The sequence below is a fragment of the Oncorhynchus masou genome, chromosome 22 (assembly GCF_036934945.1).
Source record: "Oncorhynchus masou masou isolate Uvic2021 chromosome 22, UVic_Omas_1.1, whole genome shotgun sequence".
NCBI lineage: Eukaryota > Metazoa > Chordata > Actinopteri > Salmoniformes > Salmonidae > Oncorhynchus > Oncorhynchus masou.
Window position 1 is genome coordinate 35,784,892 of NC_088233.1, and position 21,260 is coordinate 35,806,151.

The window sequence follows — 21,260 nt, forward strand, 5'->3', positions numbered from 1 at the left end:
TTCACTTGACGCCTTTTAATATGTAATACCATACCTGAACAATGTTTTCTTGCAAAACAAGAAAACAGAGTATTAACATGGCCTTGAATAGCAACTTAAAGGCGACGAGAGTGAATCGTTTTAATGTCAGAACATTTCAACTGCAGTAGGTTATGTTTCATCAGCACCAGTGTATGTGTTGGCTCAGGAGAGGATTGTCTGTCTCTCTGTGTCTCTCCACCACAGCTCTGCCTCTGTGCCCATCCTGTTGAGGAGGATTGGAGCAGACACCTAGCTCCTGACTAATAGCTGCCTGTCAGAATGGCTCTCCAACGGTGACCACAGAATATTTTATGAATTAATTTGTGTTTTGTGGTGTTATTAAAGCACTCATATGCCCCATTTGGCCAGAAGCCTTTCCATTTAACACATTTACTCATGAAGGATCTCAATCCAAGAAAGAATCTGCAATGATACAGTGCTCATAAAAGCAACAATTCCCACAAAAGAACCCTCAACAACATACTGTATGTGATTGGTCCAAATTGCCTTGTGAAAGTCTAATTGTCTGCCACATCACCGATTCCCCCTTGGTTTAGAGTTTTCATTTACATAAGTCTACAGACAGCACAAACCCAAGTGATGAAATGTTTCTTCATATATATATGTTTTCGAATTGATGTTGATTGTAAAGTTGGAATTGTGGAATGGGCAATTCGCCCTTCGCTATTTGGAATCCATATCCTCCTCACAGACAAAGTGCTCATCGATCAAGATCTGTACACCGCAGCAGAAGTCACCCCAAAAGCCCACTGGACAACATCTAAGTTGTTGGTCAGTGGTCATCAAGTTCATCATGGCACTTGGAGCTAAACATTGTTTTTCAAAACCTTGTAACCACAAGTGTGTCTGAGGCATTAATGTTGTACAACATTGAAAGCAATGGAAAACTGTATTGCGTGAAGTAATAACTGCAATCTTTCAAACAGGACGAGGACGTCTGTAAATGGCCTCTTCATTGTTCTGCTCTTGCTTTCCCTCTGTGTTTTTCTCCCACTCCCTGTCTCCTCCCACTGTCCTCAGGGAGATACTAGTTAAAACACATACTCCACACATTTCACATTAGTCACACATTTTTATGAGTTTACTTTTGATCTCAATAATTCACAGAAATGTGTTTTTGCTTTTTAATTAATATATGTGGTTAATTATAATAATTAACTCCTCTGAGTAAATGGTTTTGTTTACAGTAAAATAATCATGATTGGTGCTGTTTAGTAACTGGAATTACATTTGGCAAAATTTCCTTTCACAGGCAAGTTATTATATGCCTTGTAGATATTGCATAATATTGCAATCATTCCACAAGGGAGTGCTTGAGTTTGCCAATATGTTCTACAAGAGAATACATATCATAATCATCATCAGTAGGTGTATAGTAAAAATAAAGAGAATATTTAGGATCATGAAATTATGTATGTGTGTGTGTGTGTGTGTGTGTGTGTGTGTGTGTGTGTGTGTGTGTGTGTGTGTGTGTGTGCGTGCGTGCGTGTGTGCGTGCGTGCGTGCGTGCGTGCGTGCGCGGGGGAGAGAGAGAGGGACAGATCACAAAGTGCCTCAACATTTCCAATTATCAACAAGCAGCACTATTGCCCTTGGCCTTGATTGACATAAGGAGAGGAAAGAGATGGGGACCGGGTTTTCAAATCGTTAGCTTTACATGCAACTATTTTCCAGGAATTCAAATGTTCTACAACATTAGGGTACTCTCATATGCCTCTTCTTAATGTGCCTCCCAGAGATACAAATATTTGCCTTGAGTAATTGTTTCAGAAGCCTTGTCATTTTCCAGAAGTCTAATGCTTATGGAAAACATGTCTTCACAAGGTAGGCCTACTGATCCAAATAATTTACGAACAAAGGTTTGTTTTTTATGTCTCTGGGCTAAGGAACATGAGACATGGACATATACATAGGAAAGCTATTTATTGTGCTCTGAAGTTTGTTAAATTCAACGCATGCGCACTGGGTATCAGTAGTGAGGAGAATTGTGAATGGGGGGAGTATTTTGGGTGTACAGTCATAAATCGGACTCCGAGGAGCCAGGAAGTATGCAGCGCGACAGATAAAGTCGAGAGGGCGGGCGTTTGTTGTCAGTGGACGGGGATCACACGCTTCAGGGTGAGAGGGAATTATAGCCGAGTGCGAAATTGAGCCTAATCCATTGCAGTGGCAGAGACTGACCACTCAGTAGTTTAGATTTGAAAGCGGGGAGAGATCACGACCCTGCTTACAATTAGGTAAATATTACGTTAGCACATTGCTACGAAGCAAGACGGAAGAGAATAGAAGCGGGATTGCTGTTATTTCACGGCAAAGGTTTGTCTTGCTCACAAAACAATTAGAATCAAGGAACATTTCTCAGCAAAGCTTCAAGATGCCTCGGGTGGTCCCGGATCAAAGGAGCAAGTTTGAAAACGAAGAATTCTTCAGAAAACTCAGTCGGGAGTGCGAGGCAAGTCTACTCATTGGATACATTTTATCTGGTGGCGGAAACAAAGTACCCCATAATGTGGAAATGCACGTTGCGCTGAGACAGCAGAATAGCCTTTTTATTATTTTCTTACTGAAAGATGGATATGGTTTCCATTATAGATATGAAGCACTGTTGAATTTATCTAATACATTATTTCATATTTTAATGTCTAAATAAGCCTACACTTTTCAAAAAAGTGGAAGAGTTATGAAACTATTTTTAGTTTTGATTTGTTTTAAGTCATTCAACTTATCTATGTCTCTCATCACCTCACTGCGCGAAACACTGACATTCACGGGGACTTTGCCTCATGGCTAATGTACATTTATTTCCCATATTGTATCATTCAATCGGCTAAATGGAGATGCATTTAAATAAAATTAATCTGATACCTCGGAATTGTAAGAATTTATAAAAATAAAGACGTGTCTCAAATTTAGACTATCATCTGAACCATAAAGTGAGCCATGCCTTCACAGTAAAGTCTATTCATCCTACTTACTTATGTATTTTTTCCCCTCTGGGATTAACTTTATTGATGCATTTTTCCCTTCATATTTTCAGATCAAATACACAGGTTTCCGAGACAGACCGCACGAGGAGAGGCAAGCCAGGTTTCAGAACGCTTCTAGAGACGGTCGCTCAGAAATAGTGAGTAAACATTTCTGTTCAGCATACAACTGCGATAATAAGACTATAATCAGACATCATTACACTAACCTTAAGTGTTTGTCAATATGTTGCATAAATAGACACCCGGAACGGAACTAGACATTTTACATGCCTAGTTAAATAAAGGTTGAATTTAAAATCATTCTAATAAAACATCAGCCAAAACATTACTTAATCCTTTATTCGCTGGCAAACAACACAAAAAACATCCTCATAACATTATTTCACAAAAAAATTCATAACACTATAATATGATTAATGTATCAGGTGTCTGACAGACATGGCTATTAAGATCTGCCTCTGTCTCAATAGCCTTTTGAGGAGAGAAAGACAAACAGGGGCATTGACAATGACTGAAGTCGGGGCAGAGCTGGTCTGGTGGCACAGACAGTGGCTACATAAGACAGTCCCTCTGCTCACTCCTTTTTCAGTCATCACGATATTTTCACGTAGGCTACACTCTTAAGTAAAGGACTCTGTCCCTGGAAAAACCTTTGGGGGTTCTAAAAAATGCCACACGGGGAACCTCTCCAGTTCAAAATGGTTCCTTTGAAAAGGGTCTGTTTAAAGGTTCAAACTGGAACCTTTTTGTGATGGGTGGGGTTACATTTTGAACCTTTTAATTGTAGAGGTGGCAGCCTATCAAAAGATTACCCGTTACAGCATTGAAACATTAAAGGTTCCTCCAAGAAACCCTTCAACTCACCAAAGGTGCAAATATGAACCATTGACCTCAATGGTTCATTGAGGAACTCCAGGGGTTCCTCTGGGTTTACTCGAGTCCCCGTTCATTCTAAGAGTGTACTAAGGTATTTGCTGTAATAAAGTCAAACATTTTATTTTTTTTATCTAGGCCTATTACTTATATTCTTAGAGTAGTCTAACATTTCACTCTTTTTGAGTCAGATTTTTAAAATAGTTTTGGTAAACTAATTCAAATCAAGGATTCACAGAGAGACATAAAGATTCACAGAGATATTCACAATAATAATATTGTGACTAGGCCTACTTTTAATTAGTTCTTTTTTTGTGATGAAAGTATTTTGGCGCTTTATGAGGATTGTTTGATTTGTTCCTGTCACTGTTTGCTCTGGGTCCTAACCCTACCATTCACCCAAGTGTGTCTATTTCAAAATACAATTATTCTGACTGAGAAAGCCATTTGAAATTACCATCATCATACCTAAAATGTTAGTAAATTAAATACATTCAAATAGACTTTATTAATTAAATAAGGCAGAATATATGCTATGTACATATAGCCTTAGTAATTATATGGTCATAACATTTTCTTTTGTGTTAGTATGTGTTTTGTGTATTCTGCCTGTGTTGTTTTTTCCTTTATTCTGTTTCAAGTAATGCTTTGAAAACAACAGAAAACATTGTGTCCATGTTTGGAGCTCAGTTGTTTAAAATCTTTACCTATGAGCTGGTAAATTCCATAACATCAACCAAGCACAGGGAACATAATTCAGAAGAAATCATCTAGACCCTGTGTCATTAGTGTCAGGCAGGGTCTACTTTTAAGCTATTATTGATTTTCCTTCCCTGTCTTTCTTACTGTATTGCTCCTATCTCTCTCCCTCATGCCATCTCCCTCTCATTCAGTCTCTCTGTCATTTCTAGAGTCGGTTCTCTATTGTCCAGTATTCCAACAGCGAGTGTTGGTAAAATAAAATCAGATGGTAAAATAAAATCAGATGTGCGTAACTCTATACTCCAAATAGAGAAAATGATGACTCTTGTTTTTTCCCCCTCTTTCTCTGAGTGTTGGGAGCGCTGGCCCTGGCTCCAGGCTCCAGACACTAGTCTCTCTGATGTGAAAAAGAAATGACGGGCTGCATAATTTATGCTCAGGCCCAGCGTTCTGATCCTGTTTGTATTGATTTCCCTCTAAAAGGCTTTTGTGGCGACGGGCACCAACCTCTCGCTGCAGTTCTTCCCAGCCAACTTGCACGGGGAGCAGAGGCAGACGCCCACACGAGATTATGTGGACTTTGACCGGGAGACGGGAAAGGTAATCCTGACATCTCTTTTCTCTTCTTCTCTCTTCTCTTTTTATCCTCCCTCTAATCTCATCTGTTCAACTTTTGAGAGGTGATTTTTCTGAACCTCATCTATGACACTTTTTATTTCCCAGACATTTCTGTGAACTCATGTAACCGCACACTAATGATCTGTAAAGAGCTTGGTATGGGCTCGGGGTATTCCTAGAATTTTTCACCAAAAGTTGAGGTTGATCTCACGACAGTTTGATTGAATCCAGGCTGTTGATTCAGATTGATATGTTTTCTGGGTGGGATAAACCATGGGCTTTCTGTAATGATGTGTTATTGCTTCACACAGAACACTGCCCTGCCGTCCACTTAAAACCCCACTCTTCACTGTTTCTCCTATTGTTTTTTAGCATGCCCATTTTTCTCACTGTAATTCCAACACATTCTACCAACTCAATGAACACACGACTACAGTATGTGGTTTCCCTCAAAGCCATAAGGAAGGAAGATGATGACACTGTTCCAACCATAGAAATACAATCATAGTTATATAGTAATAGTATATTACAGTATAGTATAGTATAGTATATAAATAGTCATTCTATAGTAAAGCCTTGCTTTTCCTGTGATTCTGACAGCACTGCAGGGCAGGGCTTATTATCCAGGGCTCATTATCCACGAGGAGGTCTACAAAGACCACATTCACAACTACAACAACTCACTTCCCACAACCAAATCTGCTTATTTCTCCAACATCATAAGGAATGAACAAGGAAACCTAGGAGGGCTCTTCTCAACCATCAACAGACTTCACCGCCCCTTGGACAACCCCTCTCTCACAATCACCACGACCTCTGTGACAGTTTTCTGGCATCTTTTCAAAACAAAGTGGAGGCTATCTATCAACAGTCTCACCCTTCAGTCGGGCTTCCGGGCTATGCATAGCACTGAAACTGCCTTGGTAAAGATAGTGAATTACCACCTCTGTGCTTCTGATGCTGGGAACATCTCCATCCGCATCCTCCTGGACCTGTCTGAAGCATTTGACACTGTCTGTCATCAGATTTTAACTGACCGCATGGAGAGGCTTCTTGGAGTTTCCGGAACAACCCTTGCCTGGTCCCAATCTTATCTATCTGATAGACAACAGTTTATCTTCCTTGGCAACTACAGGTCTGCCCCAGCCGCTGTATTACAAGGTATCCCACAAGTCTCAGTGTTAGGTCCATTACTGTTTAGTATTTACATGCTAATCCTTGGTCAGATCCTCTGTCAATTTGGACTCAGATTTCACTGTTATGCAGATCACACATCTACACCCACACAAAACCCAACTCCACTTTGTCACCCCCCTCTGTTGTTGACTGTCTCCGTGAAGTGAAAACTTGGATAAGCAATAATTTTTTCAAACTAAACGACAAAACAGAGATTATGCTCATGGGCCCCAACTCCCTCATTAACAAACTGGGTCGACGGCTGCACCATCCACTCCAACTCCACAGTCAAGAACCTTGGTGTTACATTTGACCCAGCCCTGTCATTTGAACCCCACATCCAGAACATCACACCAAGTCAGCCTTCTTCCACCTCAAAAAAACATCTCACGATTCAGACCCTCTCTCACTTACCCAAATGCTGAAACCCTCATTCACCCCTTTGTTTTATCATGCCGAGACTACTACAACGCCATTTTCTACGGACTCCACGCCAAAACACGAGACAGACTCACACACACCAGACTTTGGGACCACATCTCTTCCACATCTCTTCCACATCTTTTCCACCCTCATCAAACTCCACTGGCTTCCAGTTCAATATAGGATCATCTTCAAATTGCTCATGCTCACCTACAAAACCCTCAATGGACTGGCGCACACATACCTTACTGACCTCCTGCACCCCTACACTCCCACCTGTTCACTGTGCACCTCACACACTGGCCTCCTCACTCTCCCTCTCACCAGGCTCCACTCTATGGGAGACCAGGCTTTTAGCAGTGCAGCTCCCCAACTCTGGAACTCCCTCCCTCTCCATGTCAGAACCTCAAATCCATACACATATTCTAAAGACACACCTCTTCACACAGGATTAGCTTTTATCCTCTGTCTAGTTCACTTCCCTGGTTAGTGTGTCATCATGTCTAGGTGTTCTCCACAGTTAGTCTGTCCTCATGTTTAGTGTACTTTTATATACTTACTTATTTAATATGTGATTTTATTGCTTTATATACTACTGATTTCTTGTGAATGCCAACTGACTTTGTGTGTCGTGAAAAACACTTAAAATAAAATGTATTATTATTGTTACAGGCGTGTTAAGGTGATGCAGCAATGACAGCTGATAGTCCATGGGACTGTCTCCAGGTCTTACCAACTCTGTCAATGTCAAGTCAAATCAAAATATATTTGGCACATTCGCCGAATACAGCAGGTGTAGACTCTACCCTGAAATGCTTAACTACGAGCTCTTTCACAACAATGCATAGTTAAAAAGTAAGAAAACTTTACAAAAATAAAAAACAAAATAGTCACACAATAAAATAACAATAACAAGGCTATGTAAAAGGAGTATCAGTACTGAGTCAATGTGCAGGGGTACGAGGTAGTTGAGGTAATTGAGGTAATATGTACAGTGCCAGTCACAAGTTTGGACACACCTACTTAGCCAAGGGTTTTGTTTTTTACATTGTAGAATAATAGTGAAGACATCAAAACTATGAAATAGCATATATGGAATCATGTAGTAACCAAAAAAGTGTTAAACAAATCAAAATATATGTTAGATTTTAGATTCTTCAAAGTAGCCACCCTTTGTCTTGATGACAGCTTTGCACATTCTTGGCATTCTCTAAACCAGCTTCACCTGGAATGTTTTTCCAACAGTCTTCCAGGAGTTCCCACATATGCTGAGCACTTGTTGGCTGCTTTTCCTTCACTCTGGTCCAACTCATCCCAAACCATCTCAATTGGGTTGAGGCCGGGTGATTGTGGAGGCCAAGTCATCTATGCAGCACTCCATCACTCTCCTCCTTGGTCAAATTGCTCTTACTCAGCCTGGAGGTGTGTTGTGTCATTGTCCTGTTGAAAAACACATGATAGTCCTGCTAAGCGCAAACCAGATGGGATGGAGTTTCGCTGCAGAATTCTGTGGTAGCCATCCTGGTTAAGTGTGCCTTGAATTGTAAATAAATCATAGAGAGTGTCACCAGCAAAGCACCCCCACACCATCACACCTCCTCCATGCTTCACAGTGGGAACCACACATGCAGAGATCATTCACCTACTCTGCGTCTCACAAAGACTGACAAAGACATATCAATTGGAACCAAAAATCTCCAATTTGGACTCATCAGACCAAAGGACAGATTTCCACCGGTCTAATGTCCATTGTGCATGTTTCTTGGCCCAAGCACGTTTCTTCTTCTTGTTGGTGTCCTTTAGTAGTGGTTTCTTTTCAAATATTCGACCATGAAGGTCTGATTCACGCAGTCTCCTCTGAACAGTTGATGTTGAGATGTATCTGTTACTTGAACTTTGTGAAGCATTTATTTGGGCTGCAATCTGAGGTGCAGTTAACTCTAATGAACTTATCCTCTGTAGCAGAGGTAACTCTGGGTCTTCCTTTCCTGTGGCGGTCCTCATGAGAGCCAGTTTCATCATAGCGCTTGATGGTTTTTGTGACTGCACTTGAAGAAATTTTTAAAGTTCTTCAAATTTTCCACATTGACAGACCTTCATGTCTTAAAGTAATGATAAACTGTCATTTCTCTTTGGTTATTTGAGCTGTTCTTGCCATAATATGGTCTTTTACCAAATAGGGCTATCTTCTGTATACCACCCATACCTTGTCACAACACAACTGATTGGCTCAAACGCATTCAGAAGGAAATAAATTCCACAAATTAACTTTTTATAAGGCACACCTGTTAATTGAAATGCATTTCAGGTGACGACCTCATGAAGATGGTTGAGAGAATGCCAAGAGCATCCAAAGCTCACATCAAGGCTACTTTGAAGAATCTCAAATATGTAATATATTTGGATTTGTTTAACACTTTTTTGGTTACAACATGATTACAAATTTGTTGTTTCATAGTTTTGATGTCTTCACTATTATTCAACAATGTAGAAAATAGTAAAAATGTAAAAAATCCTTGAATGAATAGGTGTGTCCAAACCTTTGACTGGTACTGTATGTTTTCCATGTCCGGCCACAACTCTGAGGAACAGGATATTACAGTTGTTCAGATCACGTTGATAGGATAGATCGAATGGTGCTCGTCAAGTTTATTCTCCAGTGATTGCATGTTCACCAAAAGAGCGGAGGTTAGATGCAGTTTATCCACTCACCGACGTGGACTCGTCAGGTATCCCGCACGCTGGAATCCTCTATAACGACGCCTCTTCCTTCATTGAGTGTCAGGGATTTGGGCCTGGTCCAGGATGAGCCGTACTGAATAAAGTAGGTGATAAAATGATTATCTGAACCATTAAACACCACTGACTGATTGCATTCCTTCTATTTCCATGGAGCGCTCAATGAAACAATGGGAAACATACATATTTTAGCCCTGAAGATTTTACTAGTCATTGTATAAAGATGACCCAAAACGTTATATTTGTTTAACAGATTAGATAAGGAATCTTAAAACTTGACACCTTTGTTTCCACCCCAATGAAGATGCAGTGTTTAGAAGGATTGTATTTTTTGTTATTGTTTTCTTTGTGTATTCATTTGCTCCCCTGGAGTGCTCGTGGCTGTTGCTGTATGTAAGGTGTGCCAGAGGCCCCTGAAATGTGCTCATTAAAAATGCATCCGTGAGAAATCGATGGACCTTTCGGCTCAAGGCTGACGGACTAATCTTTGCTCATGAATGATTTAAAAAGGCGTGACTGGGAGTTGTCAGGCGTGCCGAGCACTTTACAGATGAGGCGCTGAGTGTCTGGGGCAGGGGCCTTGTAGTAACCCTATCCCCTATCCCCTCTAGCAGGCTTAGAGAACATGCAGTTTTAATGAGCCCTGGGCCCTCAGTCCCTCCTATTCCAAAATAAGCCCCAAGGAGCTCCTAGTCACAGCCACGCTCCTAGCACTGTCACCCTACACAAACACACGCACTTTTGAACACGCGCGCACACACACACACACACACACACACACACACAGGGTATAAATCCCAAGACGGGTGCTACTGCTCTGCTCCTTGTCATAAGTACTTCTCTTTAGGAACTAAGGTGGAACCTACTTGGAGAACGTATGATTTTTCTCTGCGCTCCCCGTCCCTCCCTCCCCCTTGCTGCCTCCCTCGTTCCCTCGCTCCCTCTCACTTCACCCCTATCTACTCTACCTCCCTGCAGACTAGTGGTGTCAGGCTGGAAGAGATGTTGCGTACGCTGCAACCTCTGCTCTTAATTAGTGTGATTGTTAACCTTCCACACAAACACATATCACACTGCCTGGCTAGGAGACGTTAATAGACAGAATGTCTGCAGTGAAAAGTGAAAGCGTGTGGCATCAGTGGTGTCAGAAGAGGAAACGGGACGACTGGTTTCACTGAAATAACGCGGGTTTAACCGGTTTGTGTCTGCTGCTGTATTCATTCAATACATTTTAAAAAGTCTGAAATAAAAGAGCAAACTGTGGAGGTGAAATATTGAAGCATTTCATGAAGTCCTTTAGCCAGTGGCACTGTATGATTTGTCAAAGATCCTGGCCTAGCTGTTTTCATGGGGGAACTGTCCAGGTGTGGCCTATAGATACATCAGCCATGTCTCTGTATGTATGGCATGTTCCCCCTATGCCCAGTTGAAGTGTGAGGTCCATAAAGAGCATATAGCATGCAGCTCTCCCCTCACCACCACCCAGCGCCAACCCAGAGTAACAGATGAATAGGGAGCAGTTATAATATTCTTTCCATGAAAAGTGAGTGATTTTATGGGTCTTGGTGTTTCTGATTGATGGAGTCAGAACCAACCACAGCGCAGTGTGAGCCCAGGGACTCTCTCTCTCTCTTTCCCTCTTTTTCCCTCTCTTTCTCTCTCTTCTGCCCTCGCTCACACTATAGCTCCTCTCTCTCTCTCTCTCTCTCTCTCTCTCTCTCTCTCTCTCTCTCTCTCTCTCTCTATCCCTCTCCCTCTCCCTTTCCCTCTCCGTCTCTGTCTCTTTCTCTCTCTCTCGCTCTCTTGTTATCTTTAGGTCTCTCTATCGCTCTCTCTTTATCTCTTCTGGTCTCTCTCTTTTTTGGTCTGTCTATAGGTCTTTCTATATCTATTTTGTGGTGTTTCTCTCACTCTCTGTTCAGGTCTCTCACTCTTGGTCTCCCTCTCACATTTCTCTCTCGTGCGCAGGTGAATAAACCATTGAAAACAGACGGTGCCAGCAGAACGTCCCCCCCCCCCTCCCCCCAGTAGAGCTTAAGTACAGGCTCTGAGTGTCACTACAGGCTAATGGGAACCAGCTGTGTGGGAGGTTAATTTTAGAGGTAGCTAGTAGGGCCTGGGGAGGAGCCGCTAACCCTGTCCCAGCCAGGGGCTCCCAGTAGCCTACTGTTTCGTACCAGAACCCTGGTCAGTCCAGTGGATCATCCACACTGCCCTAATGGTCATGGACCCTAACTCCCTTGTCCAATATTAAGTTGATTAGATTGGAGTGCCAAAGGATAGCTAACAGTGCCTTCAGAAAATCATCAGAGACAGAAATGAATACACAGCAGCATACTGTTCAAAATTCACAGAGCAGAACAGGAAGTTGTATAACTGCCACAGAAGCATCGAGTATAGAGTCCTTAACTCAGGTCCTCATACTGTGACAGGCAGCAGAAGTGCAGGGTGTTTGAATTTCTACAGTAGCAGACCGGAGAAGGGGGATGATTCAATGTGTCGTAATCAATTATTAATCTGTTCCAAGTGAAGTTAGCTTACCCCAGACATGAGTTCAGAGAGATAAGGGGTCTCTGATGAGGATCCTCCATTGATGCCAGTGGTGGGAAAAGTACCCAAATGTCATACTTGAGTAAAAGTAAAGATACCTTAACAGAAAATTACTCAAGTAAAAGTGACCCAGTAAAATACTACTTGAATAAAAGTCCAGAAGTATTTGATTTTAAGTATCAAAAATAAAAGTATATTTCATCTCAAATTCCTTATATTAGGCAAACCCGACGGCACAATTTTCTAGTTTTTTAAATTTACGGATAGTCAGGAGCACAATCCAACACTGACATAATTTATGAACGAAGCATTTGTGTTTAGTGAGTCCGCCAGATCAGAGGCAGTAGGGATGACCAGGGATGTTCTCTTGATAAAGTGTGTGAATTGGACCATTTTCCTGTTCTGCTAAGCATTCAAAATGTAAGGAGTAAAAAGTACATTATTTTCTTTAAGAATGTAGTAAGTAAAAGTAATCAAAATATATATAGTAAAGTACAGATGCCCCAAAAAACGACTTAAGTAGTACTCTGAATTATTTTTACTTAAGTGCTTTACACCACTGATTGACGCTTTGTAGTTATGGAACTGCATTGACACTGATGACTCACCATGGGATTGAAGGGCATCTCTTTAGGCTAGGAACCTCTACACAGACTACCTGGACTGAAGTCATGCCCATTTGATAAAATAGGATTTTTACTGTAACAAGAGAAGGGGAGATAGACTCTTAAATATGAACTCTGTCTCCTCAACTCAATATTGTTGAAATGTAAGACACTTAGGGTTTTGGAGCGTGGTTCAGCTTTAAGAGTTTAAGAGATATTATGTTTGGCATCTTGTCCAAATCTCCCTCTCTACTCTGTTCATCAGTAGCACTTGTGTGTGGTTTCCCTTTATACAAAGCACAAATTGGGTTCCGTCTGCATGGCCATGCCACAAGGTTGAGTTTGGAGGCTTGTTAACTGATTGGCTTCTTGCTGCTGGTGTAGACCATCCACAGTGTGCTTCCACTCTGTGTTAAGAGCACAAATACATGAAGAAAGTGGCAGAATGACTCCTAAACCTTTGAGCTACAGTCTTGGTATTACAGCAGTAAGCCATAGTGAGACTGTGTAGGTGTGTTGGTGTCTGTCATAGGGCTAGAACAGAGAGAGACAGAGAGCGGGCCTCAGAGGCAGCAGACTCTATAAATCTTTGGCCTGTCTCTGGATGTAAGAATGTTCGCTCGGGGGCAGATGGCACAGGGAAGATTCACAGTAAATGACTCCATTATGAAAGGGACTGCAGTCTGAGGCGTCACCACAGGAATTGGAGTTTTAATAGTTTTGTGTTAAAGCTTCTTCGCTTGTTCCCAAGACCAGCTAGTGTGTGAGTGGGTGTGTGTGTGCGTGGGATTGTGTGTGGGTTTGTGACTGTGTTTTTATGTACGTGTTTGTCTGCCGAGCATTGCACTTACGGAGCCAATCTCCATATTCATGACGGGTCATGTGCCACAAAACATGTTTTTGAGCTGCCTGGCGCCAGTTTGACAATTAACCGTGTTACTGAGCCAGAGAGGGGGAACAGCTTGACAGTTAACCTTGTTACTGAGCCAGAGAGGGGGAATAGCTTGACAGTTAACCTTGTTACAGAGCCAGAGAGGGGGAACAGCTTGACAGTTAACCTTGTTACAGAGCCAGAGAGGGGGAATAGCTTGACAGTTAACCTTGTTACAGAGCCAGAGAGGGGGAATAGCTTGACAGTTAACCTTGTTACTGAGCCAGAGAGGGGGAACAGCTTGACAGTTAACCTTGTTACTGAGCCAGAGAGGGGGAACAGCTTGACAGTTAACCTTGTTACTGAGCCAGAGAGGGGGAACAGCTTGACAGTTAACCTTGTTACTGAGCCAGAGAGGGGGAACAGCTTGACAGTTAACCTTGTTACAGAGCCAGAGAGGGGGAATAGCTTGACAGTTAACCTTGTTACTGAGCCAGAGAGGGGGAATAGCTTGACAGTTAACCTTGTTACAGAGCCAGAGAGGGGGAACAGCTTGACAGTTAACCTTGTTACTGAGCCAGAGAGGGGGAACAGCTTGACAGTTAACCTTGTTACTGAGCCAGAGAGGGGGAACAGCTTGACAGTTAACCTTGTTACAGAGCCAGAGAGGGGGAACAGCTTGACAGTTAACCTTGTTACAGAGCCAGAGAGGGGTAACCGCTTTCATTTAGCAGCTCCGCTTGCTGCTGCTTCTGCTGACGGTGGTGGTTATTGAAGGAAACAAAATGTTGAGCAAATTAATCTCTCTCATCTTCAGCCCCAACATTATGCAGGGTGTGGTGTTTGGGAAGGGCTACGAAATTATCTCAGGAAGCCACACAAATACCAATTGGTCAGTTGCTAAGTTTAAAGTTTACTTCCTTAATGTCATAAAGCTACTATAGTTAGTCCATACATATTTAATGGAGTTTGTACTTAAGTCTGGCTGAAATGGACCTGTTAGTAATGAGTGTAGGATGGGGGAGGGGGTAGGGAGGCATCAGCCCTCACTCCTGACACTGATGAGGAGAGGGGCGACTGGGCGAAGGCCAGGGTGGAGGGAGGATGATGGACTAGCTTCTCTGCGAGGAGCACAGTGGGCCGGCTCGTTCTGTGGTGGGGGCTCTTGTTTCCATCTCCCTCAAACAGAAGCCACTCCACTAGCAGATTACTTGTCAATGACATCATCAAAGTGTGCCCACTAATTGATTCCTGCTGCTCTGTCATGCCCATTGTGCACTGAGCCCTCCTCGTGTTCCTCTGATCTGATGTGAATTGTTTGATGTTTGTTAAAAAGAGGGGTTCTTTGTATTCTTGGCTATGCCATGTCCTTTTCTTGAATTAGATTTTTACCAAAATGTTCCTGTTTTGACTGTCTGTTGGGAAAGAACTGTCTGTGCTGGGGAAAGAGAAGCTTTGTTTTTCCCAGCACAAGTCAATCATACTCCTTCCTCTAGTCTTCCCATAGGGTTCTCGTTATAGCTCCACAGCTCAAATTTCCTCTTCCTCTATCCCAAGCCTCAGATCAAGGACCACTCGCAGGCTTTATTGTGGTGTACAAAGAAATGGAACGTTTCATGGCTTCCTGAATGAAAAATGTAATCTTACAGTCAAATGAAACAGGTGAGCTCTGGTTGGCCATTTTCATGGCTACTTTCAAAGACGTACAAAACATTTAGCTGTTATTACTTAACTGTTCTACTACCTACAGGAGCATTGTTCATTTCACAATGAGACGTGAGAGCATGTTGACTTATAACTGGACATTGGTGTTAGTCACTTAGCCACCTAGCTAGATAACATTAGCCACAACAAATTGGAATTCATAACATATCATATGAATTGTAATTTGTGATGTCATACGAAATGGATGATGGACATCCAGAAATTAATACATACCGTACGAAACATAACATATCAAACTAAATGGAGTGTCCCGGATTTACTTTTGCTATGTTACGTCTACCCCTGAGTCCAGGTTGCAAACATCTATTGCTCAGTCTGAGGTTAATAGCAAGAGTTACACGAGTTCTTCATTTCTTTTGTTTTCTTTATATAGACATCACACTTTTCCACCAAAAGTGTTTCAGTTGACCACTCACCTTCTCGCTCTCCTCCTGCCAATTTAAAGATTTTCTTTCCTTTGTTTTCCAATCGCCTTGCCCTCCAGAATAATGAACATTCCATGATACTGTGGAATTCCTCAACTGATTCTGATTCCTGGGAGTTTGGACCACGGGGACCTAAATGGATGGTGATGTTGCATCTGAGCAGGTCACTTAATCAACATTTCATGAGTGAATTAAATATGAATTATACTGAATTGTTCCTACGTAAATGTCATAGATTGGATAGCCCAGATGAGTAGGTGAAAGACTTCAGTGTCTGTACTGATGCAAGTCTGAACCTCCCATCCTGTGGGAGCAATCAGACCGCGTTGTTGTCTGGGAGGGAGGAGAGGGAAGCATCCTGCTTTGGGATTTATTTCTCCAGAAGCCTCAGGACACAGGTGAGAAATACAGCGTGTATTTGCCGACAGCATTCCTGGTCACTATTCCAGGAACTATGTTCTCTTCTGGCTGCAGAGGGAGACCTGCATGGTCATTTGGCCTGTAGGGTCGTGTCTCGCCCCTCTGCTTCAAACCTGACACTGTAATGGGTGAGTCTGGGGAGGGGCCAAGCGGCGCCCTACAATCCAGTATTCCCTGTCCAGTTCCTATATCCCCCTGATAGTATTGTACAGAGACGGAAAATGGCAGGCGTGAAGCTGGACTTGGGTCCAAGTATTTCTAGAGTACCTGAGAAATCAAGTCCCCAAAGATCTTGGCAAGCCTGCTGATTCTTTATTTTGACTGTCGTTACCTCTTTCCATGAAAACTGAGCCCGCCAACACGTTCTTTTGAAATGCTAATATACTTCTATTGTATTTTCAACCATTATTTTGTTCATTTGTTCCTTTTTTGTTAAAAATTGAGTTAATTGACTACTTTTAGATAATAACAATTCCATATCTAAGAGTGATGTTTATATTAGTGTCTGTGACTATCTGATGTGAATTCTCAGAATCCTCTGGGGTTTTCTAGACTCAGCCAATTCTCCTCTGTAGCCTGTCCCTGCAGTCTCTCTCCCATTCTCCTGTGGTTAGAAACTTTATCCAAATGCTGAATTTGCCTTTGCATGATATTTACTTAAGTTAAACAGCCATCTGTAAAAACTGAGAAATGGATATCATGTGTATGGTGTTCGTGCGAGAAATTATTTTACATAGTGTACTCTGTGTCCCCAACTACCCTGTACCTTATTCCCAGTAAATGTATAAATGGGAGAGAAAAGTGGAATCATAACCAAACTGACTCATAATCTGGCTGCCAAAGTGACACAGACTACGTTTTCCTTACCACCCAGATAATAAGGCTTCTATTAAATTGGATAGCTTTTTGGGTTGTACAATTATAAATAATATAAAGGATACAGTAAAAATGTATTAGCGGCTGGATTGATAGAAACAATCCATTTTGATGACTTGAATTGGGAAGTGCTTAGAGGAGGCCTCACTGAATTTGAGTCAGTGTTACTGCATTACAGATTCAGGCTTAGCAGGTGCAGTTATCCTCTGATTAGGAACATATAGCCATGGAATAGTCTGTCTGCCAGGCTGTCTGCCAGCTGTCTGTCTGCCAGGCTGTCTGCCAGACTGTCTGCCAGGCTGTCTGTCTGCCAGGCTGTCTGCCAGACTGTCTGCCAGGCTGTCTGTCTGCCAGGCTGTCTGCCAGACTGTCTGCCAGGCTGTCTGTCTGCCAGGCTGTCTGCCAGACTGTCTGCCAGGCTGTCTGCTAGGCTGGCTGTGATTGTATGCATGTATGTTTGTGAGTTCTGCCCTGGCATGGTGTCAGGTGAATGCAGGGCAGTTAGAGGGCTATAACTGGGTTTGGGTGGGAGGGGGTCAGTTAGGGGGCTATAACTGGGTTTGGGTGGGAGGGGGTCAGTTAGGGGGCTATAACTGGGTTTGGGTGGGAGGGGGTCAGTTAGGGGCTATAACTGGGTTTGGGTGGGAGGGGGTCAGTTAGGGGGCTATAACTGGGTTTGGGTGGGAGGGGGTCAGTTAGGGGGCTATAACTGGGTTTGGGCGGGAGGTGGTCAGTAAAAGGGCTATAACCGCCCTGTCGTGACTCAGTGGTGAGGGGTAATTATAGGGCTTGGAGGGGCGGGGAGAACGGGTGAGCGCAAGGGGCAAAACAAGGCAAATACCTCTGTTTCTTTGTTTCTCTGGCAGGTGGTGTGGGTGGAGTAACGGAGAGTTGTGTGTGAGGGTGTTTGTCTAAGTATCGATGTGTGGGTGTGGATTGGTATATGTGCCCGAGACAATAGTGTAAACGTTCAACTTCATCCGCTCTGATTACAGAGAGAAGTGTGCTCTATCTCTTCTTGCTTTGTATGCATCTCAACTGCACCTGGTCACGTGTGTGTGTGTGTGTGTGTGTGTGTGTCGGGCGGGCGGATTTGATCTCAACAATGAAGGATGTGTGTGTGCTCAAAGATATGGATAGACTGACACTGTATCTGACAAAAAACAACTCAGCCCTGATTAGGATTGCACACACTACTCCCGTTGCTGACTCAACTCCCAGGGACTTCCTGCTTCTCCATATCTAGCAGAGCAGAGGGGAGGGAACAGATAGAGATACTGGGATAGAGGGAGGGGGAGATGGAGATGGAGGCTGGGGGTTGGGTAGCCAGGTTGAGAAGCAGCTGTGGTTGTTGCTGTAGACAATGAATGTCCATCAGTACAGTCTGATAGGGTCCCTCCCTCCCATGGCTGGAGCCCCCGGCCGGCCCCTCTGGGTCCCTGCTGTAGAGGGCCAGGCTGACTGGTCCGGGCCTGGGAGGCCTTACTCACACACACAAACTACACATCCACACACCATTACAAAAACACCCACACAGTACAGATTCACATATCCACATCTAAGTCATCTTAGGGGCAAAGGTGAAGTCACTCACACTGTGTAGTATTGCATTACAGACTGTAGTGTGTGGGTTTTCTACCCTGTAGTTACCATTACAGACTTTATTGTGTGGGTATTCTACCCTGTAGTTACCATTACAGACTGTAGTGTGTGGGTATTCTACCCTGTAGTTACCATTACAGACTTTAGTGTGTGGGTTTTCTACCCTGTAGTTACCATTACAGACTTTAATGTGTGGGTATTCTACCCTGTAGTTACCATTACAGACTGTAGTGTGTGGGTATTCTACCCTGTAGTTACCATTACAGACTGTAGTGTGTGGGTATTCTACCCTGTAGTTACCATTACAGACTGTAGTGTGTGGGCATTCTACCCTGTAGTTACCGTTACAGACTTTAGTGTGTGGGCACTGGTACCTATTTAAGACCAGTTTGTTTAAGCCCATATGGTGGTTTGTGACTATGTTCCTGTTTTGCTCGTTAAGGTTGGGTGGGTGGGAGTGTACAGTATGAATGGGCTGTTGGTAGAACTGGGCACCAGTGTGTTTGTCACTTCCTGCCGGTTGCTGACCTGCCCAGTGGGCGTTGCTGAGTCACCCGGGGGGCACAGAGGCAGCTGTCACAGCCCATTGTGAGGGCAAGGTGAGGGGAAAGGGGAGAGAGTGGTGCGGGGTAGGCAGCTGGCATGGTTTCACAGACCTGGAGGGGAGAGGGGAGGAGAGGGGAACATGGGCATCTGTCTCTGTGTGTTTGTGACTTTGGACCGGAACCTGAAGACTCCCAACCTAGATGTAGCCCTGCCCAGAGCACAGCATTTAATATATATATATTGTCCCTTTATTTAACTAAGCAAGTCAGTTAAGAACAAATTCTTATTTTCAATGACGGCCTAGGAACAGTTGGTGAACTGCCTTGTTCAGGGGCAGAATGACAGATTTGTACCTTGTCAGCTCGGGGATTCGATCTTGCAACCTTTCGGTTACTAGTTCAACGCTCTAACCGCTAGGCTACGCTGCCACCAATTGTGGGGTTGTGATGGAGGCTTATGGGAGGATGGGGGTCAGATGGGGGAGGATGGGGGTCAGAGGGTGTCGAGTCGGGAGGGTGGAATCAGAACAGGGTTTTCGACTAGATAATATACAGCTTATGTCAGAACTTACACAGCAGGTTAGGATAAATAATGTAGCAGGTCAGGAGAATTAACGTAGAAGGTTAGGAGAATAAGTTACTGTAAGGTTAGGAAAGGGGTTAGGGTTGGCTTAAATCCAAAACAAAACAACTTTCGAAGTCAACTTTACATGTTTTTAGGCATGACTTCAGAACAGTCATGATGACACAGCATGGTGACTGCCTGGAAATACACACACATTACAGGGGGAACCACATCATACTTACCCTGGAGACACAGAGAAAGAGAGAAGGAGAGAGCGAGTCAGAGAGAGAGTGAGTCAGAGAGAGAGAGTCAGAGAGAGAGAGTCAGAGAGAGAGAGAGTCAGAGAGAGGGAGTCAGAGAGCGGGAGTCAGAGAGGGAGAGAGAGAGAGTCAGAGAGAGAGAGAGAGAGTGAGAGAGAGTCAGAGAGAGAGAGAGTGAGAGAGAGTCAGAGAGAGAGAGAGAGTCAGAGAGAGAGTCAGAGAGAGAGAGTCAGAGGGAGTCAGAGAGAGGGAGTCAGAGAGGGAGTCAGAGAGAGAGTGAGTCAGAGAGAGAGAGAGAGAGTCAGAGAGGGAGAGTCAGAGAGGGAGAGTCAGAGAGAGAGAGAGTCAGAGAGAGAGAGAGTCAGAGAGAGAGAGAGAAGGAGAAAGAGAGACGGAGAAAGAGAGAAGGAGAGGGAGCTCAGGCCCTGGGTGGGATCTGACATCCCCACATGCTGATGGTCACTGTGTGAATAATACACTCACACATCCACACACGTCCCAGACACTCAATAACATAATTAGTACTGTTATAGCAGTTGTTTCCTAGCATTCAGACGTGCATTCACACACACTCACACACACTCACACACACACACACACACACACACACACACACACACACACACACACACACACACACACACACACACACACACACACACACACACACACACACACACACTCACATTCACACAAACTAGCACCCACGAGGTACGTGAGGACAATGGTCCTCTGTGTGCGGGCTCACTGCCCTCTCTGCCCCCTGTGGCTGGGACTGCATCCCTGCTCTCCTTCTCTCTGAAGTGCTTTTATTTTACTCTGAGAGCACCCAGATCTGCTGACGAGCCTTTGGCACGTGTCTAAATGAGGAGCCCTGTGTCAGTGGCTCGGCTGCGTCATGCTTGTTGCCAGGCCCTGTGCCAGTGGCTCGGCTGCGTCATGCTTGTTGCCAGGCCCTGTGCCAGTGGCTCGGCTGCGTCATGCTTGTTACCAGGCCCTGTGCCAAGGCTCTGCATACAACCGTGTGCACAGCCTGAAAGAGACCGGCTAGCGTCCACTCTCATCCGAATACACTAGTGTCCTGTTGTACCCCAAAATGATTGCTATTGTCAAGTGCAAAACAAGGCCTCAGAAATATGGACGCCCCCCTGTCATACTGTCCTGCTGTGTGATGTTGAGTGATTGAGCTCCAGTCCCTACATTCCTTCATCTGCTGTTTTTTTCCCTCAAATCAAAGGTGTTCCTTAAGAGCATGA

At 43.7% G+C, this 21,260-nt stretch overlaps 1 protein-coding gene across 6 annotated transcripts in view; it reads left to right on the forward strand.

Annotated features, from left to right (window-relative positions):
* Window positions 1–2,062: 2,062 nt before the first annotated feature.
* Window positions 2,063–21,260, forward strand: part of LOC135509398 (core-binding factor subunit beta-like) — a 39,173-nt gene continuing 19,975 nt past the window's right edge. For 5 of the 6 annotated variants that reach the window (XM_064930033.1, XM_064930030.1, XM_064930032.1 and 2 more), the window contains exons 1-3: window positions 2,063–2,494; window positions 3,080–3,166; window positions 5,088–5,204. In XM_064930033.1, coding sequence (XP_064786105.1) covers window positions 2,417–2,494; window positions 3,080–3,166; window positions 5,088–5,204 — 282 coding nt within the window. In that variant the 5' untranslated portion in view covers window positions 2,063–2,416. The remainder of the gene's footprint in view (window positions 2,495–3,079; window positions 3,167–5,087; window positions 5,205–21,260) is intronic. The other variant, XM_064930031.1, reaches the window with a different exon arrangement.